General features: G+C 37.3%; 1 protein-coding gene and 1 long non-coding RNA gene across 4 annotated transcripts in view; one reads left to right on the plus strand and one right to left on the minus strand.

Annotated features, from left to right (window-relative positions):
* Positions 1-9,483, plus strand: part of SI (sucrase-isomaltase) — a 53,128-nt gene extending 43,645 nt beyond the window's left edge. For both annotated transcript variants that reach the window (XM_071812737.1, XM_065844450.2), the window contains exons 39-48: positions 513-547; positions 639-755; positions 2,006-2,154; positions 3,331-3,415; positions 3,511-3,567; positions 4,031-4,155; positions 4,436-4,524; positions 5,808-5,857; positions 7,198-7,368; positions 8,805-9,483. In XM_071812737.1, the coding sequence (XP_071668838.1) occupies positions 513-547; positions 639-755; positions 2,006-2,154; positions 3,331-3,415; positions 3,511-3,567; positions 4,031-4,155; positions 4,436-4,524; positions 5,808-5,857; positions 7,198-7,368; positions 8,805-8,867 (941 nt within the window). In that variant the 3' untranslated portion in view covers positions 8,868-9,483. The remainder of the gene's footprint in view (positions 1-512; positions 548-638; positions 756-2,005; positions 2,155-3,330; positions 3,416-3,510; positions 3,568-4,030; positions 4,156-4,435; positions 4,525-5,807; positions 5,858-7,197; positions 7,369-8,804) is intronic.
* Positions 513-23,165, minus strand: LOC139828656 (uncharacterized). Of its 2 annotated transcripts, XR_011740553.1 has the most exons (6): positions 23,064-23,165; positions 19,095-19,165; positions 15,870-15,955; positions 15,222-15,297; positions 1,580-1,684; positions 513-721 (listed from the first exon to the last, which is right to left on the minus strand). It is a non-coding gene; the product is annotated as an uncharacterized lncRNA (long non-coding RNA). The 2 variants fall into 2 exon arrangements; XR_011740554.1 differs by lacking the exons at positions 513-721; positions 1,580-1,684 and adding an exon at positions 4,313-4,772.
* Positions 23,166-27,444: the final 4,279 nt, after the last annotated feature.

The raw sequence follows: 27,444 nt of genomic DNA on the forward strand, positions 1-27,444 counted from the left end.
TCCATTGCTTCTGTATGCAGCCTTTGCTTTTGCTTTATTTAACTGCATCTTGACCCATGAGATTTTTTTCCATCATAATTTCTCCCCCCAGTCCTGCTGAGGAGGAAGTGACAGAGCTTGGCTGATGTCCAGCCAAGGTCAACCCACCACAGCAGTTCTTCTTTTCCTTCATATACTTGCTATTAGTATTCATGTTGTTTTAGCTGAACCCCTTAGTTGAGCAAACAGAATTCATAGTCAATTCCTTTTATACTCCTTCACTTCTGCACTGTGTACTGAGAACTCTTTCATTCCCTTGGGATCAGCCACCTTCCCACCCTGTTTGCTTACTCTTGACCAACCAGCTCCCATCTCTTTCTGTATGAGAAAAACATGACACAGGGGGTTTGTGTTTTTTGGTTTTTTCCTTCTCATTCAGTATTACTGCGGGTGTTACCTATGTAACCAATAGCATACCAAAGGAAAGGAAAAAAAACAACCAGTTAATAATGCTGAATTATTCTTCCTTTCAGGTATGATGGAGTTCAGTCTCTTTGGAATATCTTACGTAAGCTAATGACTTATTACCTTACATTTAATTATCTTGATGCTGCACATGAATTTATTGTACTCCAATAGGATTATTTTTAAACTTCCAGACAGGAGCAGATATCTGTGGCTTCTTCCAAGACTCGCAGTACGAGCTGTGTGTGCGCTGGATGCAGCTGGGTGCATTTTATCCCTATTCAAGGAATCACAATGAGAAAGGAACACGGGTGAGTTGCAATTTTTTAATGGTTGCTAACAACTGGTCCTTTGTAATGAACATGTAGAGACCAGCCAGGACACCACACAAGATGGCCTGCCAACAAAAGAAAGTACATTGCAAGCAAAACGGACAAGACAAGAACATATTTGGCACTTTATTAAGTAAAAATTGTCTTTATTTATACACTCTATCTGCTGTAAGCCTCCCCCTCATCTGGGAGGTTTTACACCCACAGAGGGGCTGCTCTGGGATTTGGGCCATTTGAAAGAAGAATATTCTAAGTTTGCTTTGACTGAATCAAACTCTGCCCCTGCATGCCATTTTTATTTAAACACACTTCACCAGCAAGATTAGAATAGAGCACTTTCATGGCAAACACACTTAAAGGAGCTAAGCTGACCTTGATGCTCTCAGCCCTAATTGTCCATAATTATGGAAGAAATGAGAGAATAGGACAGTGTAATACGATTCTGGAGTCAGGCTCGACAATTTCAGTGCTTTGCACATTTGCCACCATCAGATATTGTATTTCTTTTAAGAGTAGAGGAAAATAATTGCCTAAATGTTGGCCTGTGCTGGCTAAGGACTATATTGTAGAGAGCTGTAAAACAAGATAACTGGAAAAATCAAGGAAAATGGAAACAGCACTTCTGTTCCACTGAAAGCTTCATGTCTAGCAGAGTAAAGCTATTTAGATGGCATATATCTAATGGATTAAAGTCTCCTTTTCAAAACCTGTGTGCTTTATCTTGCAGCGGCACACCTTTCGATAGGACTTTTACAGCTTTTAAAATTGCAAATTCAGGGTTATCATGTTGCTTCCAGTCTTACCCAATTTGCCAAGGTATTGTTCAGTCCATTTAATAAAGATGGGAAGTGCTCCCTGACGTCAGTCATTAGCGCTTGGGTCTCTTCTTGCAAGTCCTGAGTGGTGCCCTGCAGAAAAGAGGGATAATAAATTATACACATTGGGATGTGTTGTGTCTTTGGGACACTTAGTATTGAGCATTTTTTTTTTACAGAACTCCCCCCATGTTTTTCTCATCTTCCTTCTCTCTAGTTCCCCTCTTAGTGCTGAAAGTGATACCTGTTGATTTTAGTGTCACTTACTCCTTAATTGAAGGTTAAATAAATGAAGGTGCTGTAGTTGGGCAGAGAAATTTCCTCAGCTTTGTCTTGCTTTGTTGAATTTTTTTGTTTTAGATTTTCTGAACAAAAACAATCCAGCTTGACTAATGATGGTCTCTTCTCTTTCAGAGGCAAGATCCTGTTTCCTGGAACTCAACGTTTGCGGATATTTCCAGGGATGTGCTAAATATAAGATACACCCTGTTACCCTACTTTTATACATTGATGTATGACGCCCATGCCCATGGCAGCACCGTGATTCGCCCCGTACTCCATGAGTAAGTGCGACTTCTTTGTTCTCCTCAGCAGGACTTTCCACTAGAAATTCTGTAGTTAGGACAGTCCTTACAATAAATTTTTCTCTTAGATATAGCAGTTTTTTAATTTAAGAAAAAAAAAAAAAAGGAAGAGATTGAGAATATGAGCTTTCAATATGAAGCCTCACTTACACACCACTAGTTCTCCGTTTTTCACTATGCAAAATTGAACATTTGCTTCTCTAGGAGTAATATTTAAATGTTAAAGCTCACCTTTAGCCTCTTTAGGCTTATAGAGAATCAAAAGACCAAATGTTGCAAAAACAGCTGGACAAAATCTTCAAGGAAAAAAGAAGGAATTCTGCCACAAGCCATGAGAGTTTTGCAGGTAGAAGTGGCTTTTTTTGGGGGGGGACCTGTCCAAGCTGATATAGTAGATCAAAATAAAAACAAGCAAAAAAGCCCAAACCAACAGAAACCAAAAGAAACCCCCCCAAAATAAAAAATAGTAATAATAAAAAACCCACCTTTGTTCCTTCAGGTGGGGCAGTACCTACAAAAGCTTTAACTCCTTCTGTTGTGGAGTTGTAGAAAAAATAATCTTTTAATTCTAAAGAGAAAAAATGAGGGCAATTCTGTAGAAGACTTCTTTATTTTTTCATAAATAGGATGAAGATATTGGTTTTAGGGGACAGTTCAGATGTCTAGATAGAGATAGACAGGTAGACTAGATAGAGTCTACATGTATGTCTTGGCAGGGAAATGTTGATTTGTTTGCATGTATTGACTTGCTGTTTTTTAAAGCCACTGTCTAAGAAAATAGTGGCATAAATTAGAAAGTGGTTCCCAGTCTGTCCACTAGCGAATGGTATTGCTAGTGCTGGCCAAGCACAACAGACCTTCTGAGTTTTGTGATCTAAATACAGTGAAAAGCAAACGCAAAGAAATTGCAAAAAAAAAAAATAAACAAGAAAGCTAAGTAATAGCTTGCTTTTCTTTAATAAGTTTCATATAATGATCTCTATGAATTCTTGGCAAGCACTAATTGAGTGATGAAATATTAATACTAGAATAAAGATGAGGAAATAGTAGATAGTAGCAATAGTTGATTCAATTACTGACAAAAGTGTCTTGCAGAAGGAACACTTTGGAAACATTCAGCACCCAATCTCTAATCGTTATTCTATTTACTTGCAGGTTTGTGGAAGACAGAACAACCTGGGAAGTATATGAGCAGTTCCTCTGGGGACCTGGGCTGCTCATCAGCCCTGTGATGCAAGAGGTACATTCTTAAGCACTTAAGAAAATATTAAAGTCACTCTAGCTAAACTTTGCTTCTTGATTTAACTTACCTAAAATGTGTATGTTCAATTCCAGAATGCTCGAACGGTGAACGCATACTTCCCCAATGCCCGCTGGTATGATTACCACACGGTAAGTAGTTTTTAAAATTATATGTTTGTTATATGTCTTATTCATAGTGCTGTTCAGACAGCAGCAGGATGGGCTGAGTGCTGGGGAGGTGTGAACACTCTTGGTCTTTTACAAACTTGCATTCAGTATCAGTTCTTAGCAAAATAACATCACTTAGCTGATAATAATTCCTGTATAAAGGCACAACAGATTTAGCCACATCATCTTATTCACAGAAAATAAGAAAAAAAATTGTAGTAGGAAAACAGGCATGAAAAATCACCTGCTGACCCCAGCAGTTCAGCTGCCATCAGCTACAGTCTTTTATAGATATGGAATTTCAGAGTTTCTCTCAAAAGCATTATATACTCCTGCCCTAACAACTCCTAATTAATCTGTATAGCAAATAATAATAATTTCATTCTAAAGCCACTCTAAAATAAGGGCAATTCAGTAGAATACTTCTTTATTTTTTCATAAATAGGATGAGGATATTGGCGCTAGGGGAGAATTCAAAGTTTTAGAGGCTCCTTTGGAACACATCAACCTGCATATCCGAGGTGGACACATCCTTGCTTGGCAGAGACCTGCTAATACAACTTTTTACAGGTAAGATTAATTGAAAATTAAGAATTTAGTTTTGCACAATTACATAGAAATACTATCAGTTCTCAGAGAAGCTACATGTACAGCAACACTGGAGCTTTATGGCTGCTTTTGGTTTCCTCTTAATGACCTCCTTTAAATTTAACAGTAGGGACTCTAGAATGATGAGTATGGGAGACCAATTGAGTGGCATACAATATTGCAAAAATTTTTTCTAATATTTGATAAATATGAATTGTGACTAGCTGAGGAAATCAAATAAACATTATTTTCCTTCCCATAGCCGAAAAAATCCGATGGGACTCACTGTTGCTTTGAGTGACACTCTATTTGCAGAAGGACAGCTTTATTGGGACGATGGGGTTCGCATTGGTATGTATGGTGCTTCTCGCCTTCGTAAAATCCTTTTTTTTTTTACTTTGAGGATGGTCAAACACTGCAACAGGTTGTCGAAAGAGGATGTGTAGCTCTGTATTGCTTTGGAGAATTGCTGGTGGTTGCTTCTGCCCTATAAGTTCTCAGTGTAGCGTGGGGTGTTGGAGGAGGAGCATTAGGAGCAGATGGAAATGATGGAGTCTGGCCGAAGCACCCATATTTCTGGAGAATGTATCTGAATATGCCTTCAGAGACAAAACCGAAATTAAACCTCCAGATAAGCATTGATAAAATGATTTTTCCTGATTTAAACAGAATAATGTTATAATTTATAGAAGTAATACGCTGTATAAATGAAATTGTGCCCTGGACCTAAGGCCATGTGGATTAACAAAGATTTGTTCTCAAACCTGTAAGAACCATAACCATAGAATATGTGGGAAGCTTTAATTAATTTCTTCAACACTAGTAAATTTGAATTGTCTTCAGGTAAAAGATACTAAATGTAATATATCCTTTCCATCCAGAGGGTATTGCCCTTGTAATAGCAAGAAGCTATCACCCGAGATTACTGCAAGTAATGCAGAAAATGATGTTGTTTTGTGTAATGACGTGTAGGGAAATTTGCAGGATGGTGTCAGTGTATTTTGGAGTACTTCACATATATCATTACCTGTTAGCACTGGAATTTAGAAATGATGGTCGTTTTTATGGCAGTCTGATGATAAATGAAATTAGCATAGATTTACAAGGTGCATCTCACCAGGGTGCCTGGGATCTGTTTTCGGTGGTGCAGAAAGGTAAAAACCTACAATGCCCATGATTATGAGCATTACTATGAGTGCATTTAGTGCTGAATAATAGGATTGATAAATTATCCAACACTGATTTCAAAGAAACATCAATGTCTGTCGTGGTCATTTGGAATTTCACAGTGAATAGAAGTGGATGTGGGAAATGACCCCCATTCCTTCAAGAAACATTTATGTCTTGCTGATCTTAAGACCCCTGATCTTCCTAATGCCATTTATTTGCCTTCTTTTGTATCTCACCTCTAAAATGCTCTTATTTTGGCCTCATATTAATAGCATGCAGTCCAACAAGAAAGTATGTCTAAAAACATAGGTCTTCTGGAAATACTGAACATTTATTTAGGAATAGGTAGACATACCTTATATTTGTATATAGTACATGGACACAGTTTTTGAACTGAAATTCTGATAATGTGTTAAATAAGATGAATGGCAAATATATTTTATTTTCTTTTTTATTTTTAACAGATGCATATGAAGATGGTGTATATCTGCTTACATCTTTTACTGTTAATCAGGTAAGTAACAATATCTCACATTTTCTGAATAATCACTTTAGGTGACTATTATTGTATTGTTAACTGCAGGTATTTTTATTTGGGGCTTCCTAATATCTATCCCACCCTAACATTATGTTGTGCTCATGATTGAATAGACTACAATAATATGATTAGACTGTGATAAGAACAAATTTCAGAATGATTCAGAAGCTATCAGTTATAGTATATTGTTGAAAAGAGTGTACATTTATGGCACTGTAATTTCTGTTATCATTCTGAAAGTCTAAGTTAATTTCATAAAAGCTTCTGTGAAGTGAAAGCACACATCAAAGCAGAACATCTGGAGCACATTGATGGGTCAGAACAGACACATCAGGAAAACCAGCCCTTGCTGGTGAGAAGGGAGCTGGAGGTTCAAGTTCAGCGTCCTCCTTGCTGTTCTCTACCTTGTTGTGCTGTTCTCTACCTTGTTGTGCAAGCTATGTTGCTGCTCCAAAATGTAAAAGTTCACAGGTTCAGAAGGAGGGTATTTCTGCTCCTATTGACCATAGAATATATGTATTGTATGCAATCCTAGTTCTGGGAGGAAGCAGCAGAATCTGGCATACGTGCCTGGGTAACAAAGTCAATGAACAGGAGTATTTATTTTAAGCACTGCCATTTCTAGGATGTTAGGTTTTATTTTTTGTCATAGCCAGTTGAATATCTGGAATTAAATTACACTGTAATTATATGGATTTTTGATTTAAAAGAAATGGTTATTTCATTAGTTTTCCAGGGTGCCAGAATGTCTTCTAATTTTATTCACACTGTACTTTCTTCTCATTTAATTCTGTCTTTGTCAAATAATTGGATGTTAATTGCTAAGAAAGAGAAGTAAGTTTGTTTTGCTAATATTCAGTATTTGCAGTTGCAAGGAGATTATAAAATAAATGTACCTTTTCCTGCCTTTAGAAAACGTTGCTAAGGAAAAGACAAAGATGTCTTGAATCAGCCAACAGTGGAAAATACTCACACTGATAGTAACCTCTGAGCACTACATACGCAGAATTATATCATAGCACATTTACACAGGATCACGCTCGGGCTGTGAACCAGCTGGCACTGTCCCTGGTTGTTTAACACGGCTTTTGGTTTTTGGAGACATGCGGGACCTGGTTATGCCCCAAAGAAACTGTGTGCCCAGAATCTACTTAAAATTCCAGCAACTGCAGATGAGAGGGGACCTGTGAGGGCTGAGGGAGATGATGGGGCAGAGAAACTGTTCTGGGAGGGCAGGAAAACAGGTGAAAAGCTCAGGTGGATTTATACCAGTCCAATAACAACCTCCAATATTCTTTTTTTCCTTTTCCTTTCAGAATGTTTTAGATATCAAAGTTTTGCATCACGGTTACACTGATCCAAACAACTTAATGTTCACCGACATTAAAGTCCTGGGTTTGCCCAGCAGCGTTAGCCAGGTGACCGTCCAGCAGAATGGCGTGATCATCTCATCGCCTCACACCATAGTATACACCCCCAGCAAGCAGGTGAGATGTCATTTGCAGGGTAATGCCACCTTTGCAACTCCATATGTGCTCTTAAACCTTTGGAGATTCAGCTGCAATACTGTATGTAAAATATATTGCAGCAAGATATATAAACTGCCATTAGGTAATGATTATATAATTACGCTGGGTTTGTTCAGCCTGGAGAAGGAACAGGCTGCCCAGAGAGGTTGCGGAGTCTCCTTCTCTCTCGACACCTTCCTGTGTGATCTGCTCTGGTGAACCTGCTTTAGCAGGTGGGTTGGACTGGATGATCTCCAGAGGTCCCTTCCAACCCCAGCCACTCTCTTATTTTGTAATACATTGTTTAATGTATAGTAAATATTACACAGTAAGTGTGATAGAGCTTTAAAGCATAGAAATTACTGTCAAGGAACCCAAACTACTTCTGACTGGGAAAGTCGTAGATTTGGTTTGTGCTTGTTTCCTCTCTCCTGAATAGCTTACTTGCAACCTGTGAGATCTGAAGGAGGAAAAACTGTTACAAATATTTCCACAGTCTCTACCTGACCCTGTACTTGTCAGTCTTGTCTGACAACATTTTAATTTCCCAGCCCCGTTCGCCTACTTCCATTTCTTCTTTTGTCATGTCATCTTTAGGTTGTTACTTTAGGCTGTAGGTGTTGCAACATGGGGTTCCTACATTTAAAAGTCAAATCTCACTTCTAAAATTATTGGCATTCCTTCCACCAACTTCGGAGCACCAGGTTTTCCATCTGTCTGGGTTGTGTCTGTCCAGGGTGTTTCCCCACTCCTGCCTTTCTGGACGATAAAATCAAGCCCTCTGAAAGGCAGCTGAATTAAATGTGTATAACTGAATTGCCATTTGAGCCGGATCTCCTGTAGAGCATCTTTCAAATATGAATAGAACTGCTGAGATGTTCTGTATTGCCAGTTTTCTGGTGGAGGAAGATTCCCCAACCTCTTCTGTTACTGGGATCTTACTGCCTTTGAAATTCAATATTCTGTTAAATCATAGTTTCACGGAAAGCCAGAACTACACAAATTTTGTATATAACCCAAAAGATAAGTTAAAAATTTAGAAGAGGATGGAAGTATCTCATTCTGCTCTTGAATTTTTGATGGAAAAAAAAAAGGAATTCATATGCGCAGTTGAATTACGGTGTCTTCTAAGTTTCGCTGCCTTTAAAAATTTCCTTTCTTTTTTTAAATAAAAGTAACCTCAGTTCCAAAATGTCTCTGAATGAAGGGAAGGGATCAGAGCCTCATGATCGGAAATCCAAAAATCTATGCTGGTTAAACTATGTTTATAGTGCTACGAACACAAAAGCAAAGGAAAAGGAATTAATTCTTATAACCTTAAATGAGAAGCCTCTATGTTCTCTGTTGAACACAGACAAAGGTGTGGTTCTTCACAAGAGTTACTAATTGTTCATTTTGTCTGTTTTTCTCCACAGCTCCTGACAATCTCCAGCCTTCAACTTGCATTAGGCCAAGACTACACCTTGCAATGGAGCTAAGATGCCTGCAAAGCATCACTGGGCACACCACTGAATTTTCTCATTGTTTTAGAGCTATCTTTCAATTTTCTTTATCACCTTAGAATACTTTTTACTATAAAATCGTAAGAGTACAGTCAGTTCATATGAAGGCGTTATGTATAACTTCATATGAAGGCGTTTCAGTATTTAGAAGTTTACACTGTCTCCATGTGGTACAAAATCTGTATTTTAAACAGAATGGCACCTCAGTGTAACTGTATCATTCTGTGTGTTCTCAGAGTGTGATTTCTGACTGTCTTCATGTGTGCCAAATTTTGTATAAAAGACACGGTTGGTGTTACTTGCATGGATGTGAGGCCATAATTCTGCCTATGTTTAACTTTCGTCTTAATTTTAATGATGCCTGTGTAAGTCTATGGAGAAGTATTTAAGGCTAGACAAAGTAAAAGGTTTTGGATTACTGATTAAGTGTGAAATGATGTTTCAAGTTGTTAATCTATAAAATACTAAGGTACTTCAAAGTCATAAAGGTGGTTTGCTTTTGTTGTTTGTTTTTGTTTGTTTTTAATTACTTTAGCCAGACATTTATGTTCCCCACTGTTTTGATCCGAACTTGTAAAATTAAACCTGAGTTTTCAAGTTTAACTAATGAATGTTGGTCTCTGAGTGTTCATTTCACTGAAGGAAATGTTGTATGTTTACTATAATAGTAATTCACGTTAAAGACTCTTTGTATCCCGAGAGTGCAGCATACGATCTAAACAGATTGGTAAAGCACGTTTACAATTAAATTTGATGGCAATAAACTGCTGTCAGAGGTAGTAGTAATCTCTAGTGACTGTGCTTAAAATTAATTCAAAGGATTCCACTCTGCTTTAAAATTTTGTAGGAAACCAGCTAAGTAGCCAACATCTCATAGGTAGATTAGTGCAATTATAGTGCTGAGGTCACTGAAAGTTCCCTGTAAAGTAGCAATGAATTTGGCAATCTAGGGAAAATGATCATTTAGGACTAAACTTGTTGTTTTGACAAATATTTTTGTCTCAACGAATGAACTACACTGTTTTTCCAGAGCCAGTGATGACAAATGATGTGGGTAAGCAGAGGTACGGATGTGTCCCCATCGCTGCAGAAAAAGGAGGTGCGGGTTGCTGAGCCTTCAGCCCATTCCCTCTCACATTATGTCTTACTGGTTTTGTACTCACCCAACTGATGTGTGAAACATTAGGTACAACCAAACGCTTCCGAGAGTTTATTTTCATTATTTTTCTTCTTATTATTTGTTTGAGGAACCTCATTCTTCTGTTTCCTCTGGAAGAGGCGCAGCACATCAGCTGGACTGTCCGCACTTCAGCCACAGCTTTCACCGAGTCCTCAAGATAATAATTCATGAGGCATTCACACAGACTGAGAAATCACAGCTTCAAACATGTACTGGCCACCTTTGGGAGCTGCTCCCTGCTGTGTCTCCTCCAAAGGACCCAGAAAATAATCATCCTTCCTGCAGCTGGTACAGATGTGCAGCCCAGCAGAGCTTGGCCCACACCTCACTGTTGGTATCTGGGCAGCATCACCAGGACAGGTTCTCAGCTGGAGACCAAAGAAACTACATGCATTTATTTCAGGTAGGTAGTAGCTCTTTATGCAATGTTTCTCTTTGTGTCATATATCTACACATGTTGTGAAACATCATCTCCTGCTGCAGGAAAAGCCATTCAAGTCCATAAGCTGTAGAGAGTAGTGGGACAGTTTTCAATAGAATTAAGTTAGCAGCAACAAACTTGCTACTTGTGTTGAGGACAGGATTTTTTTTACTGTGTCTCTCTGTGTGGTTTGACTTTCTAGCACTTAAAAAAAATTACTTGTAAAATAGTTTAACGAGATTAGGTTTGTTTTTTAAAACCTGTATCTCCTGCCCGGCACAGGTCCCAGCACACGTAAAGCTTAATTTACCAGAGCGAAAATGGCCTTTGAATCTGTTGTTGCGGACTAAGAACACAGCCTTGAGATTAAATCAAGGTCAAGTAACAGGTTAATGAACTTTATGAAACTGTCTTTCCTAGCTGTGTAATTAGGAGCTGAAATCAATCAAAAACTTTAGTGTTCCAGTAGCTCTAACCTTGGCATCTGTGTCCTCCGCTAAGAAAACTCTGCTTTTGGTCTAAGTTGGGTTTTCATTTCACTCCTTTTCCTATTTCTCAAACAGTAAGCATAGCAGACCTCTCTGCCATCTCCTGCACCGTTTGGTAGCTTATCTTCGTATTTTAAATATGGTTATGTGGCTTTAGCAATATGTAGTATTCGGATCTAATTGCTTTTCTCATGCTTGGAAAGTAGAAGGATCCAAGAATCCTTCAATAATAAAACACACGCAACACAAGGCTGGAATTATAGCTGGGAGCTTTCTTTCTAGCAACCATAACGTGATGAGCACTATCGAGGTGACAGCTCTGGAAATTACATCCTTGCCGGATGAGCAGCCGGAGGACATTTTCAGAGGAGAACCCTGTAATAACCAGAGGCTGACTTACCTTAAACAGATTCTGACTCAAACCCTACGGAAACAATAATGAAATACGGGTGTTTCCAGGGTGCTTTGGGGTCAGGAAATCAGGGCTCCAAGCTGTAGGGTTAATTCCTGCAGCATCACACCTGATATTACTGCTATCTAGGAAGATGATAGACACTACAGATTCCAGCAATAGCTTTGTTATAACATATGCTACATAAATAGTAGATTTTATATGTATTTCTGGCTTTCCTGGACTAGAATGTAGTCGGGATGCTCCCATTTTTGTCTTTTGGAAGATGATGCCATCTGATTGTTCTTCCTTGTTGTGGCTGAAGGATATTACCAGCCAGGTGTTCAGTCCAAGGTCTCCTATCTTTGCTTAGATCTTCCTTCATGAAACTATTGCATTTTGATAGCAGATCTTTCACTGCTAAAATGAAGCATCCACTTATGCCAGCTCACGGGAAAATCACCACTAATTGGTTTGGGAAGGAAATTATAAAGAATCACCTCACTTTTGTCTTCACTGCCACTCCAAAAGATTTCTAAATTATGGACCTACATACTCTAAAAGGCTTTTCTCAGGTACAATGTACACGATGGAGTGGACAGGCTGTCTGGGGTAGAGCATCTCTGTTGAACAGGAGCAGATATCCTTGTGCTAAAGAGACAGTGATGACCCTGAAATTACTGTTTCACTAATGTAAAAGACAAAACCGTGTCACACTTGGCTGCGCCTGTTCTAATGAAGCTGCCACACGCGTGCAGTTAATTGGATTTTTCCTTGGAGCCTGGAAGTAACAGCTGGATGGCAACATCTGGCAACACAGCGGGAGCGTGGTCTGGCTTCTGAAAAGTAAAAGAGCTCAACTCTACCTCCCCTTTGGGACCAGGGGTTCGTTCGTTCTTCTTTCCATTCCATTTATTGTGAGGTGAGCAAACTACCACGGTCATACGCCTTAAAGCTTCTCCCAACTCCAGTGATAGGCAAGAAATATTTGAATTCTATTTTATAAAAATGCAAGGGTTTTTTTGTACTATCATTTGATGAACTTTTTGGGTTTTCTTTAGCTCAAGCAGGAAATTTTGGTAAGAAGCCGCACCAGTAATGAAGAGTTCGTACATTCCTCTTCACATAGGCTGAAAATACTCATCTCATATTGTTTTGAGGATTAGGTCAAGTTTGATGGTGTTTTTGCTGCTATTAGTAATACGAATACTTTGCAATATGAATTGCTATGGATTTTTGAATGATAATTACTTGAAATTGAAACTTTAAAAAATAATCCAATGGGACATAACACTTGAAATTATCCTATGTGGAAAGGTTATTTAAGTGTTTAAATACAAGTTTGGTATAGCCTACATAATTCATAAGTGAGTGTATATACATACACACATTATATATACACTTTAAATTATTAATATTTTAAATTCTACTATTTAAAGTATGGGGGGTTTTACTTACTATATGGTTATTTTCAAAATCAGAGTCATTTCAGTTCAATTTTTAATGCATATGAGGCATTATGCATATTATAATAATTATGTAATAAGCAATTTAGAAATGCTCTCTGACCAGTGGTTCCCTTTCAATAATCTCATGAGACCTTTCAGGTGGATATAATGCCCCATTTACTCCCACTGATATAAACCCTATATTCAGGGTCAGGCCATAAAGCAGCTGATACTAATATATTCCAGCTATTTTTAAAAATTGAAGCAATTTGCTTTGAGCACTTGGTGCAGGAAAGGCAAATAAAAGTGACATTCATACAGGATGGCCAAAAAAGTATTTGTTAAAAACATTATTTGCCATAAATTGCTTCTTAAAAATACCATGGGGATGGAGGAGAGAGCAAAGAACCTGGTCTAGATGAGTCCCTCTGGGTCCGTGATTTTCTTTGCTGGTATGGGAAGTTCCATTAGAACAGCTACCTAAAAATTATAGCCCTTTGCTGGCTTGTGTTATTTTCTCATGAATGGGAACGTAATGGAGAGTAACACACTGTGGCTTTTGAGTGTAATGTTCAACATGAAGCCAGTAAATGGAAATTTGAGAAAGAGTTGGGCTCTTTCTCAAGCCCAACCATTTTGCTTCATGCATTTTATTATGACTTTCGCTAACATATTTAATTCTATTGGTTATTATTTTTAACAGATTCATGAGAAAATAATTAGCATTTCTTAATGATATTTACACCATCAGATATAGATTTAATACATATTCTCTGTAATAAAACTTTCTGCCTCCTCTGAAAAGATTGCACAATAACAGCTGTAATCTCTTTTCTCCTCTCTGTTGTCACCTATTTGATCCATGTAATTTATCTCATCATCCCGACATCTATATCTTATCATTTGTGCTGGGATGTTTGGATTAGAACAGACAGAAAAACCAGCTCCAGGAAGATCTGTTAGGAAACACAGTCGGGTTTGCTGTGACACTGCGATCCACTGAGCTGGGATTAACACGCTCCAGTCCCTCTCTGTCCCCGTGTACTGGGGACCAGTGATGCTGAAAAGGAACTTGGCCAGAATTAGCTACTCCAGACATGACTGGAGGGAAAAGCTCATCAGAGCAGGTAAAGGGAAAGGTTTTCCTCTGTATTAAGAACACTCGCAAAGAGTTCAGAAATTACTTCTGATCTACACAGATTTTTGCCATTTCTCATCCCCCGTCTCTGTGAAGAGGACAGTGCCTGCAGCACTGCTGGGTTTTCTGCCTCTTGGTTTAAGACGATTTCTGGTTGTTTGCTTTGGACTGCAGCAGAATTTGAATTCCACAAAAGCACGTCACAGGGCTGCAAAGTTGGATATTTTTCTGTCACCTACTGATGATTCACTCTTTTAAAAAAGGAAAGCCATCCATGGGCCACTCTGACCAAAGACCAATTGCTGGCAAGCCATGGGAGAGCTCCCCCCTGTGCCATCTCACCCCTGCTGGCTCCTCATTCCCATTCCTGGTGGTCACGCTTCCCATCCCTCATCCCCAGGGCTGTGACATCCCCAGCTCCCCCATCTCTGCCGAGACTGAGAAACATGGGGTCAGCAGATGCTTTATAGTTGGATACACCAGGCAACCCCATCCCCGGGTTGGCAGAAGGGCTGACTTCCACAGGTAAAGTCTTTCTCACAGCAGGGCATCAGTCAAAGGTTTGCCTGGTGTTTCAAAATTATACATTTCCCTCATATTAAATAATGAATGAAAAGAAAATGGAATTTCCTGCGCTGCATATACAAGCTCTCAGATTAATTTGTTGCTGTTCAATATTCCAGATTCATTTTCCGTTGAAGCAGGCAGGGACGCTCGGAAAGCATGTTTTGTTATTTTTCATACCAGGCAGCTCTTGCTTCCTCTACAAGTTTCCATCAGATTCCTTTAATGAAATACCTCTCACAATTGAGCTAATCTCTCCCTCAGCTCCTCCTTTTCTCATTTTCCCTGCCAGGCTCTACCTTCTGCTCAGCACCCTGTGCTGCTATCAGCCTCTAGAAAATGCTTTTACGACTTCTACCTATTCCATCTCCAACTTTGGAAAACAAAATGTTTTCATGCCACCTCTAAAGACTGCAGCTTTAAATGGATCTAATCAGTTCTGTCCTCTACCTTTTATAACCAGAAACATTTTTACATGAAAATTGAGATATCCTGTCCCTCAGCGAGAGCCTAATCTCTCACTCTCTTTCCATGCAACATTTCAATAAGTTTGCCTGACTTTGGGAACTTACCCACAGCACAAAAGCCTTTTCCAAGACTTTTAATTGAAGCTAAACATTTATTTAGGTTACAATGTCCTATCTTTAACTTGAATAGAATAATTCCTTTTCTTGTGTTTAACCTTTGATCAGCTACCTACCTTTGAACTCCTGGATAACTGCTCCATTCTTGTTATCCTTGGCCCATTTCTCCTGTAACTCTTGTGTAACTGCATCCTGTAAATGAAAATAGAATTCTTTTAGGTGAAACAACTTCATTTTTTATTTAAAAAAGAGACAATTTCAGTTACTCTGTTTGTCCTTTTGTTTTTGAATATAACCAGCATTGATATCTGGGATATAGTACTGTAGAGTTTTAAATGACAGTCAGTATTATGAAAAAGAATATACAAGCCCTGAATCATATATTGCTGTTCCAAATTACATCGGAAAAGTCAACATGTGTATGACAACCAGGGTTAAACAGAACTGCTGGAGTAAGGCAACATGCAATTTATTTTGTCATTTAGTCACATAACTTTCGTAGTAGGTATCAATCCTAAACTACCCATCTGGCACTTACAGAGAGCTTGAGTTAACAAATATTAATTCAATTTCTGAATACATATACTTCCAAATGTATCATCACATCCTCCCAAATTAATAGTATCACTCAAAAGAGCCAACATATGGTTACACAAATAATAATTTAAATACTATTAATATATACACACACATATATCCCACACTGATATGCAAATATATCACTATTAATACTCCACACAGTATTACACAATGACATAACATACCTATTACCACGGTGAATGACTGAATGTTGTGGAAATAGTTTGCCTTTGTGTCTCTGAACTGGCAAAGGAAGCGGTGGAACCCAGGGCTGCAACACAGAGTTGGGAAAGGTCAGTGGGAAATACAGCAAAATGCACCCAAAGTGATACCCCAAAGCCTCAGCAAGTTCTTCCTCTGGCGTTCATATAAGACCAGCTAAAAACATGTATTTCATGGGATCGATAAAAGCATCTCTGCATTTTCTCAGCCCTTTTAGGACTCGGATTTTCTTGTAGGGCGTAAGGTACCATTTTGCTGAAATGAGACTGAAAAAACCCTCCCAGAAGAAGACGCCCGTGTCTTTTCTCACAGTGGACTGTTCTGTTTTTCTCTAAGTTTGTTATTTCTCATGTATACAAAAACATTTTGCAGATCAGCATTCCCCTTACTCGATGTTTCCTGTGCCCTTGCAACAAGTTCAAGTTTTTTGATATTTCTTCAGACATTTTTATGCTTTTGTGACTTTCAGAAACTGAATCTTGCCCTGAGCCAGTGCAGACTTTCTCTGATAGCACCACATGCATGACCAGAGTCATTATTTAAATACTCTCTCAATACCTAGAAAATAGAACCATTCATTAATATCTTATGAGAAGAATTTTGGATCAGGATTTTTTGCCTCTCATAATGCATTTTAATGCATTTCTTATTGAGTCTTCCATTACAGTTCTGAAGAAGTAATTCATACTTTCCTTCTATTCAATATTTTCTTGCAAGAGAATAAAGCTGAAATTCTCTTCCTACTGCTAGATAATTCCTATGAGATTGTTTTTTATTTATTACTAATAGATGTTAGATAGGGAATATACTTTCCACCATACCATAAAGCATATTTATGAGAATACAAATACATTGATGGGTCAAAAAGGAAATTATTTTTTCCTTAAGTAAAGGGAGAGCAAAACCCAAGGAAGCTTTTTTTTAATGACTATGCATGGAAAATTTTAAACTTTTATGCTATATATTTCCAACACAGATTGAATCAAAGTTCCTTTACATATTCGGTAATGAATCATAATATTCTTTTTTGTTGTGCTGTGTAGAAACAACAACCCAGAGAGGAAATATTTTCAGCTGCTGGAAATGTGGTTTTCACATTCCTATATAGTACATATCTATACAGAATGCATCTATTCTAATAAATATTTACACATATACAAGCATCTGCATATTATGCAGAACTGATTATGTCAACAGGAAAGTATGTAGTTACTTGACAAGATATGCCATTTTTTATCCTTTTTAATATATAGTGCACATATTAAAAAATATAACATATTGTAATGTGCTTTCCAGCATCTATGGAGGATATTATTTTCATAGTACAGTGACTCTGTAAGAAGTTAACATGTTCAAGAGCTTGTACGTATCTTTTGGGTGGGTATTTATGCTTAGAAAACCCACAGGTGTCTATATGCCCTGTATTCACATCATATATATATATATATATATATATATATATATATATATAATATTTATGCTTAGAAAACCCACAGGTCTCTATATGCCCTGTATTCCCATCATATCTTTCCATGCAGATGTATGGATATAAGCGATGTGCTTCCTGTGTCTTTTGAGATACTTTTAAATAACCATGAAATTTAATAAATCAGTACATCTTTAGACGGAAGGCTTAAAATAGTATATTCTTAATATTTTGGTAATTCTCTTCAATAATAACTTCAAAATTAATAGTTAATTTCCTATAGCATGATATTTTATCATTTTTTTAAACACTTTGGTATTTTTTTTTTTAATAAAATAGAAAAAGAATCTTTCAGTTTGTTTCACTATCACCTAAAAGTAAAAAGCAGCAGCTGTGCACTTATCACAAAATAAGGATGAGAATATCAGCATCATGCTCAGGCGTTCACTGGAGATAGTGTTGGGTACCTGCTGCAAATGCAAATACGGTTGGATTGCAGCAAATCCCCAGCACTTTCCAAACACACTGAGAAAGTGCTGCTGAGAAACTTCAGTCCCTTCACTGCAAGTATCATGCTTTTATTCTTATTTACTTTATAGGTACCTTATAAATATTTAATTTGAACATGATCTGTGGAATAAAACGAGCTTTTAGTACAAGGTAACCAAGTGGTTATCTGGTTCAACTTTCAGGTACAATTAAAAGCTTTTATTGCTGCCCTACTGGAGAGCATGGACACAATAACATATACGAGATGAGGAGGTTCGGCCCAGGTGGAACCTCCCGAAATCCCAAGGGCACCCAATGTCCCTCAATGGGAGCAGCACTGCCCTGCATCCCATAGCTGCAAACAGGGGGGCAATAGTTTGCATTCAGTACTGTGAAAACAAAACCAAACCAAACCAAACAAGAAAACTTTGATCCATTCCAAGTCACATTTTTTAACAGTGTGTGTGTGGGGGGGAAATGTTGAAACCAAAGAATTTCAATGTCCCCATCGTCTTTTTTGTTGTCAACTTCAGAAGTTTCCAGAACCTAACAACACTGCTTCAAAAGCATTTGGTTTAAACGTACAGTAGATAATGAAAGAACATATTTTAAGAATATTTTCAGATGCATAAAAACCCCCCAGCAAGCTTACGTGGCTGACATTTTGACAAACTACGTAGCAAAGAAGATCTGGTCACAGAAATAAAGATGGTGGGGAGAGTGACACTTTCTCTCCAGCTAATTGACAACTTGGGAAACAAACACATCAAAAGAAATACATTATGATATTACTCTAGTGAATACAGGCTGTCAGAAAATGCAGCCTGTTTATTAGTTTGAAATACGCGTTCATTTTGATCTCAGGCAGGGCACAGAGATGAGCTCGGGAAGCAGCAGAAATCCATCTACAAGGGGCTCACAGCACAATGTGCTCCGAAAAACAATGAAGGCGCATTTGAAGGCCCATTAGACAGTAGTGAGAGAAGCTGAAAAGGCAGCAATTTAAATATTTTTAGTGCTCTGCGGCTTCTTTCTTATTTAACAGCTTAGCAGGGCTGCATATATTACAAGCAAGTTGGAAATAGAATGGGAAGTTAGGAGAATATGTTAAAAAGCATCAGGCAGCCACTCAAATTGGTGGATTCAGGACAGTGTAATTTAGATCAGAAACCACCTCCAGGAGTTGTGTTTGGAGAAAAATCCAGAAATCCAGCATTTGAGGTCAAGCATTTTAGACTCAGCAAAGTTCGATGAAATTGTTTCCTCATCTTACCGAAACAACGGTGACATCCACTGCACAAGGGTGTTTCAAGCAGAGAGTAGCTGGGAGGTGCTGAACATCATCTAGAAGTAAGAAGTAAGAAGTAAGATGAAGTAAGAATAGAAGCAAGATCTAGAAAAAGATTTCTGCTAATTGGAAAATAATTAATATCGTCTTGGCTGTTGAAATGAAGAGCTGGCAATCTCCCAAATCATCTCCCAAAATTGCCATCCAGCAGCAGGGATAATGGAGTGCTGCTGACGTTAGACGCAAGGCTACCCCAAACCACTAGAACCCGCGTATTTTGAATGTTACCAGCCCCAGCCAACACGTTTATTGTGAGCAGTTTTACCATAAGAAGATGTACCAGCTCAACAAGTCCTCGCACTGCACCCATTTTGGACGATAAAAAAACTAAGAAGTTAGGGAAAATGGGAAAGAATGTAATAAATCTGACACTTTGGAACTTATTAACAAAACAAATCAATTATTACTACAAGACAGAAAGGAAAAAGAAGGAAAATAATATAAGACCCTTTAAAAAGCGCAAAGAAGACAATCTGACATGATGTTCCACAATAAAGTGATTGTCTAATTTAAGAGCAGAGATGAAGCTTCCTACAGAAATGGCTGAAAACCATGTGCACTTGATGGTGACGAGTTGGTTTAGCTTCTATCTATATACAACACATCCCTCTGTCTCCATCAGCCCTTTTCAAACAACATACTTTTCTCTCTTGTGGGAATTTTCCACTTTTAGTTTAATGGTATTTTCCACTGGCAAAGGAGGAGGAAAAAAGTATTCCACCACCGTCCTTTAATAACTCCTGAGCACTGGCTAAGCAGTAACCTGCCCTGAGATACTCTAGCCCTTCATGGCTTTTTTTTCCCTCAAATATCTTCTATAGAGTTAATAACTAACTGCAAATATCTGTGATGACTAAAAATAGGAAGAAAAAGGAAAAAAAAGAGCTACACATAAGCCCACCAAACAACATCAAACCCCAACAGCTTTCACGTCTTATTGCAGAACAGCTTCAAATCCCTTATGCGCACAAGCGAGGAGCTGCACTTAGCCCCTCTAGCAAAATCCATCACTCTGTCCTCAGGTGTTTCTAACATGTGCAGGTAAATATTGATAAAACATCACTCGGAGTGAGGAGGATTCTCCATCAGTTCCCCGTGACTCTTGCAGAAACGCTTCCCAGGCTGTTAGTGATCCCAAGAGTTGTGCGGTTCTCCTGGTCTATCGGTGAAGGGCAAGTCATCAACCAAGAGATTTGAGCGGGTTAGAAAATCAGTGTACAAATTCCTAACATAAACCTGAATTCAATCTCACAAAAAGGTTTGAACTTGCAGTTTGAAGTAGCATCATGAGAAGAAACGTGGGGACATGGGGTTATGTGATCAAGAGATCTGTGCAGGGTTATTATTCTAACTCATTGGTTTTGGTAGTAATAAAACCTACTGCTTTTCTCCTAAATATGGTGATTTTATATATTTTTTTTTCTTTTTCTCAATATTGTGAAATCAGCAATTTTCTAATACACTTGCTATAGTGCTCTTTAATCATTTCACTATTATATCTGCCAAAAGTTTTTGTTTTCTATAAAAGACACAAAGTTGGAAAAATATCAGGTTTATTAACCCTCTTTGAATACATTCTGTATACAATCATGATACAGTCTTAGATTTTATATGCTACGCTACAAAACAGATTAAAAGAAATCTAATATTACAGGCAGTCTCCTACTAGATATTCTCAAATGATAAAGAGAAAAGACATGGTAGAGGGAACCATCTGGGGAAACTAAACCTGGGAGAGAATAATAACTTTTTTACCAGTAAATTTGAATTTTGACCTATGCTACAGAAAACCTGTCACCAGATTGCTTCACGGGGACACTTTTGTGGTCGTGCTCTGCTGCCGGACTTGTTTCTGCCATGAGACCATCAACCACTTGGCAAATGGGGAGTGTTTGCTTACGGCTGAAATAACTCCTTCTGGAGAAAGGTTAAACATATATTACTCCCAGTGGAGAAAAATCAAGTGTCCTTGTGCTCTTCTATTTGTTTTCTTTGTAATTAACAGAATACCTTGTCTATTTTTTTGAGAGGTCTCTTAAAAAATGTCCCTTTTGCATGAAACAACACTGGCCCAGTGGCATTTTTTACCCCACTTCTCTTTTTCTCTACCATAAAATCAATCCTACATGAACTTACCACCTTTGAAGTCAACACCACAAACCAAAATACACTCACGGAAACTTTGGTGCTAAGTCTCAAGCTACAACCGACCCTTATGACTATGGTAGAAATGCTATAAAATACAACTAATTTACGGGAAAGCCGACACATTCTTGTTGTGCCGGTGACCTCTGTAGCCCACAGCTGCCCTAAGTAGTTTTGATGATTTTATACCTTTAAGAAAACGGCCACAGGATCATATATTTTGCATCCAAAAATTATGTATGGAGCTTTGAAATTTGCCGTGTACATTATTTGCTATAGTGATCACACAATTTAACAAATTATTAAAAATAAGACAATTGCATACTGACTTCAGGGCATTTTGTTACAGGCTCAGTTATTATCCATCTTATTTCACTTTGTAGAGAATTTTGTTTGGTCTACTGCAGAAATATTATCATCAACTATTAATAGTTTCTCCCTATTCATAGTCATAATATGCAAAGTGTTTACTGTTTTTCCATCATTCTAATAAACTATTCTGAAAGGAAAGAATTATGAATTGTCTTAGATGATGAAGCAATATTACAGTCGCAGTTGAAAACTAAGTTCCATTTCTGAAAAGCACAATAGAGAGCAAGTCTGCATGATTGATGAAGAAATGTTAGGGCTCTCGATGCACAAATGCAATTTGTCAATCATATTTTTTCTAAAATACCAGAACACTTCAGATATTCTTGTACCTTCTTCACACAATTCAAAACCCACTTGAACTTCTGTGGGAGGCAATTAATGATGAAAGCTGACTTCAGGTTGGAGCACATTGTTTTTAAATGCCACCCACAGAAGTTCAGGCAGATCTTGAATACTTTAGGTGCATAAAAACCGCTCTTTCAAAGAGTAGATGGACACGGTCTATCACATGCTGGAAACTTTCGTTTGCCTTCATTGCAAATTCAAAAACTTGTTCCCACAACAGAAATCATGGTTGACTTCGGGAAGGTGAATGCATTGGGTACAGACTCATTTCACTTACAAGGAGTAACTGTAACATGGATGGGAAGGAAATCAACCTCCAGATTCACCTGAAATTCTGGACATATCTATCAAGATTGCATCTAGGCTTCATGGCCTCTTTTGTTTAAGCAGAGGCACCTAAAGCCAACCAGCACAAGACATCTTTCATTGGCAGTGCCTCAAGTTGAAACAAATCTAATTTCCCCTAAATGTGTAAGTATTTCTGTTCTGAAATGCTTTTAAACAAAAGCTGCCTACAGGTAAAAAGACAAAGACTTTGTTAAAATGAAGACATTCCTTCTATAATACTTTATATCAAATTCATGGTTTAGTACATGCAGCAATTGCTGCTGTTATGCTTCCACAGCATTTCAAAAAAAGTAGATGACTAGAAAAACCATGAAGAATTATTGCTAACAAGGATGTGGCGTAACACAACTTGCCAACTACAAAAGTAATCAAGTTTGAAGATGCTAACACAACAAACACAATGGTTTTCTTTATATCTTAAATAGATAATGAGGCAACTAGACGCAACATATCTCACAGTTAATGCCCTCAGTACTACATAAATAACAATTTACTGCAATATTATTTAGTACACTAACAAAACCATGACCAAATTATGGTTTTTACTCACGCTGTTGGTTCCACTGGGTGATGTTCTCTCACTGAATTAGTGGGGTTACTCCCATAAATAAAACAACGTCAAACTTTGGACCATTAAAGCCAAACACAAGCCCAAATGCTCTTCTTCCCCTTTGTGCAGAATACCTGATTTTGTGAATGGGAACAGATGGGGAGGTCTCTAGGAAGGTGGCACCGATGTTCCACGAGTGCAACTGGTCCCACCTGTCCTGACACCTTGTTCCAGCCATCGGCACCTTCAAATGAAAGAGGAGAAAACCACCATAAGACACTGAACAATGGAGTGAAGATGGACAGTCACCTAAAGGCAGCAGTCAAGGCTGAAATTAAACTTAATCTTGTATCTAAATGTTCTCTTTCTATTCACATTAAGAAAATCCTCTTGACATGATTTAATTACACCTAAGAGGACATTACACCACAGCATAATCAAAAAGTTTTGAGAGCACCATGTCATGGTTGATGACATTATGAGTTACTTTTGATGCAATTAATATTGTTTAAGTAAGCTGAAGAGAATTTCCCTGCACAAGGCAGAATAGCAACAGAACAACAGGTCCAGAGGGCGAACAATACTGTTATAAGGCAAAGGCGGATAATTATGAAATGTAATTATACTTTGAGTTTCTCAGGGAAAAGAGTAAGACTTAATAAACATTTTAGCACATTCTTGCTGTTAGGGAAAAAGGACATTTCAAGGAAATCAAAAACATAAGCCAGTAACTTTTCCAGCAAGAGCCTGAAATGCTGAATCCTGGGATTAGAGGGGTCATTTAAATATATGAAAAGATTTATTTATTTCATGTAACCTACACCTGTACAAACAAAAGCAAATACAAAGTAACATGAATACTGTACATGTGAATCTAGAACTAATCATGAGCTAAACATAACATGGAGCCCACTCTTTGTTGGTGATTTGTCTTCTCCACATCCCTCAGAGACCATCCCACCGCTTCTCCAGGAGCAGAACGTATAGACTGGATCTAGCCTGGATGTAATTTGCTAAATTTTATATAATATTTTGAACAAAATCATATGGAAAAAAAACTTGTAAGAGAAAGGAATAGAGGTAAGGAATCCCATTTATTCTTTTTCCCTATACTTTAGTACTAAAATGTGTGACATTGAGTAGTTCTTGCTGACGTGGGCTGAAATGGGTTTAAGATGCCTCTTCTATTATAAGTTCTGAAAAAGAGGATAATAGGATGACCTATTGCTGAGGACCCTGAAGTATAAAAAAAAACCCAACAGAAATACTAAATAGGGAAACATTTTTAAGTAACTCTACTACTTGGATAACGTGGTAGGATTCCACAAAATTTGATTCCTCAAAGCTGTTGCAATATGTGGCCTCAGCTGAACTAAGATTTTACCATTTGGATTCACTTGTGCAAAACTGTCATTCTTCCTTATGTTTATCCAATTTGGGACAGGTATTCTGGGGCCAGAAACATGTGATGGCTGCAGAAACAGATGTGCTACAAAATGGGAAAATCTGTAGCTGCTTTAACTGGGATCCCTTGCCTTTTGCCAGTTCAAATTAAGATTTTTATGCTTATCTATGTATGGCTTTTGTTATTTTGATGAATCTGTTTTTTAAATCTTTTTGCATAGATAGACAAAAAAATCCAGCAGATCAAAATCTTCTAATACAATAGGTGACAGATTTAAAATATGCTTTGTGAGGTTAATAGAGAGTGAGTAGAGGATAGATCTAAGCGTGTTGTTTTGCCATTTAGTGTCCCCCTTAACAATAAAACCCCATAAGATGTCAAAATGTCAAGGTGTGTTGACTTCACAAAAGCAAGGAAAGCAAAAACCTTCTGAAATAGCACAAGAATAGAAATGCTTTAAGAGAAAAGAAAACTTTGGGTTACTGTACATTTTTCAACACTGACTCAAATCAACTATCTAAAAATAAAAATGTCTGCCTTTCCTACTAAATTAGACTCAGCCAGAGTGTGTTGTCGGATACATACATTATATAAAACCAAAAGAAAAAGGTATTAAAAATAGAAGAAAATAAATAAATCAAAAAATAGAAAGCAAGCAAATATCTTGCTTTGAAATAAGAGATTCTCTTTCATATACATAAATACAAATGCTTCTTTTATCATGGCATATGTATCCTTAATTAGCTGTATAGGTACAGGATATTTCAAAAACTACAGAGGATCTGTCAGTATAGATCACAATGTACATCTGCATAGTTCTGCTGCACGGAACCACTCTCTGCAGCAGCAATTGCTTTTGCAGAACACGTGGAGACTTGTTTGCAGGAATATATTTATAAATGTTAGTTAAAAAACAAATTTAAAAAATCAAAAAGCCATCAATTCTGCACTAAGTATTGCCTGAAGAGACCAATCTGAAATGAGTTTGTCCACTATCTGATAATTTTTTTTCCCATAAACTTATTTCTATATCCATCTGATATAATTTTTAAACCTATTTGATTTAGTGCAGCTTTTAAGTGGAAGAAATTCTTACCATATTGGTACGAACACACAAAGCTGTAATACCTTTAATTTCAACTACGGTCCTAATCTACAGGATCCAATTAAAAAACAAAACAAAACAACCAACCAACCAATCAACAAACTCAAACGAACAAACCTAAAAACAAATACACAAGAAAACCCACAAAGGTTTTCATGCCTTCCTGCCATACTTTTTCAATTAGAACTGGACATTTCAAACTGCACATCCACTGCTCATCTAAAAACTCCATATTAAATCTAAAGATCAACTAATGAAGAGTGAATAATATAACTAAAAGCATGTGAGGTGTTTCAGCATTAAAGTCACAAAGAATTGCTATTAGAGCTTGGTGGGTGGCTTTGCAAGAATTCAACAGAATCAGGCAATAAAGGAAATGACTTGCAGTTAGAAGGAAATATTTAGGCATGAAATATGATGGAAAATAATTTTCTTGGAAGTATTGCATTAGAAATCCAACAGTTTGCTTGTGTTAATGAAAAACTAATGGAAAAATGGCATTACTTTCGATGCTGATGTTGGGAATGATGATGTCCTTTTGGACATATAGAAGTTTTCAGGATTCTATTTGCCTGGCTTCTAATATATAACAAAGAAATGGTAGTAAACCAATTCATTAGCAGTTAACATGAAGATTTAGTGGTTCAGCTATATTCAGAATAACAAATACAAAAAGATTTGATCTTTCAACAGTAATATGAGGGGTCTTATAAGCTTACACGCAATTCCCTCTGGGCTGGAAGGTAACTTAACACTGCTAATGATGGACAAAGTGTTGGTCTAAGGATGTATTTATAGAAAAATGAAGATTCAGGTCAACAGAACTATTTATATCTAATTCATAAGATTGTCTCATCTGAGGAAAAAAGTTTTAATAGACATCAAAGTGATTTATTTTGTTTCAACATTTCAAAGCAAAATAGTTTCTATTTTTTGCTTTCAAAGTTTCATTTCAAAGTACTTCTTTTTTCAAAAGTAAAACATAAAGACATTTTTAAGATTTTTGTTTTGTTAGAGAAGCTAATGAAAATAGTTTAGATTAACATAACACAAGCCAGTAGCTGTCTGAGGTGTTTTTGGTTCACCTCGTGAAACAAATATCAGTTTATCATCTCATTTCATAACTTCACAATTCAATAGAAATAAGAAACTATGAGAAATTATCTCTCATCACTTGATAAATGAAATACATTAAAATGGTCACATTGTACTATAATGTGTGACTTCCTATTTGTCAAAGTATACTTTTAATAAAGTTTCGATTTTCTTATTTTTTACAGAATTGGTATCAAATAGCTCAGGTCAACAGGACTCTGTGCAAACAACAGCCTTACAGTGAATTCTGAAAATTTAGAGCTTCTGGTGTGCTTTTGTGTGTGTATTATTTATATGTGGCTATAATATGCATCCATATGCCTATTGCATATTTCTTATGATGTATGTGTACTATAATTATGTATATATTTACATGTACTTCACACATTTTTATACAAAGACACTAAGCTACTGAGAATGCCTATACAATTTTGAAGCCTCTGCTTAGTCACAGAACTGTAGAGAGCACAGTTTAAGAGTTGAAATGGAATTTGTTTCTTTTTTTCATTTCCTTTCCTTTCTTTTACATATTTTTTTTCCCCTTTTAAGATTCTGTGACCTATTTGCTAAGGAAAGAGCTTACCCGTCTGACTTGAACAAAGCCACCAGCGTAGTCATAGAAGGTAAAGCCACTTTTCCTAGCTAGACAGCGCATGAGAAACTCTATGTTGTGTCATTTCTAAACATTTCCCCTGGAGGTACAAATCCTGTCATTCTCTACTTTTAAGCTACACACCACAAAACGAAAATACTTGGGAAAGATAGCAGATTTCAGCATTATTATTTTTCACATGAACAAAACAAACCATTCAATCGGTCATCTGCATTAAGAGAATTTCTCAAGCAATGTCATAGGGTACTACCTACAACAATTTCAACATCTGGAATTTGTTTTGAAGAGCTCACAAAC

The sequence above is a fragment of the Patagioenas fasciata genome, chromosome 9 (genome assembly GCF_037038585.1).
Source record: "Patagioenas fasciata isolate bPatFas1 chromosome 9, bPatFas1.hap1, whole genome shotgun sequence".
Lineage (NCBI taxonomy): Eukaryota > Metazoa > Chordata > Aves > Columbiformes > Columbidae > Patagioenas > Patagioenas fasciata.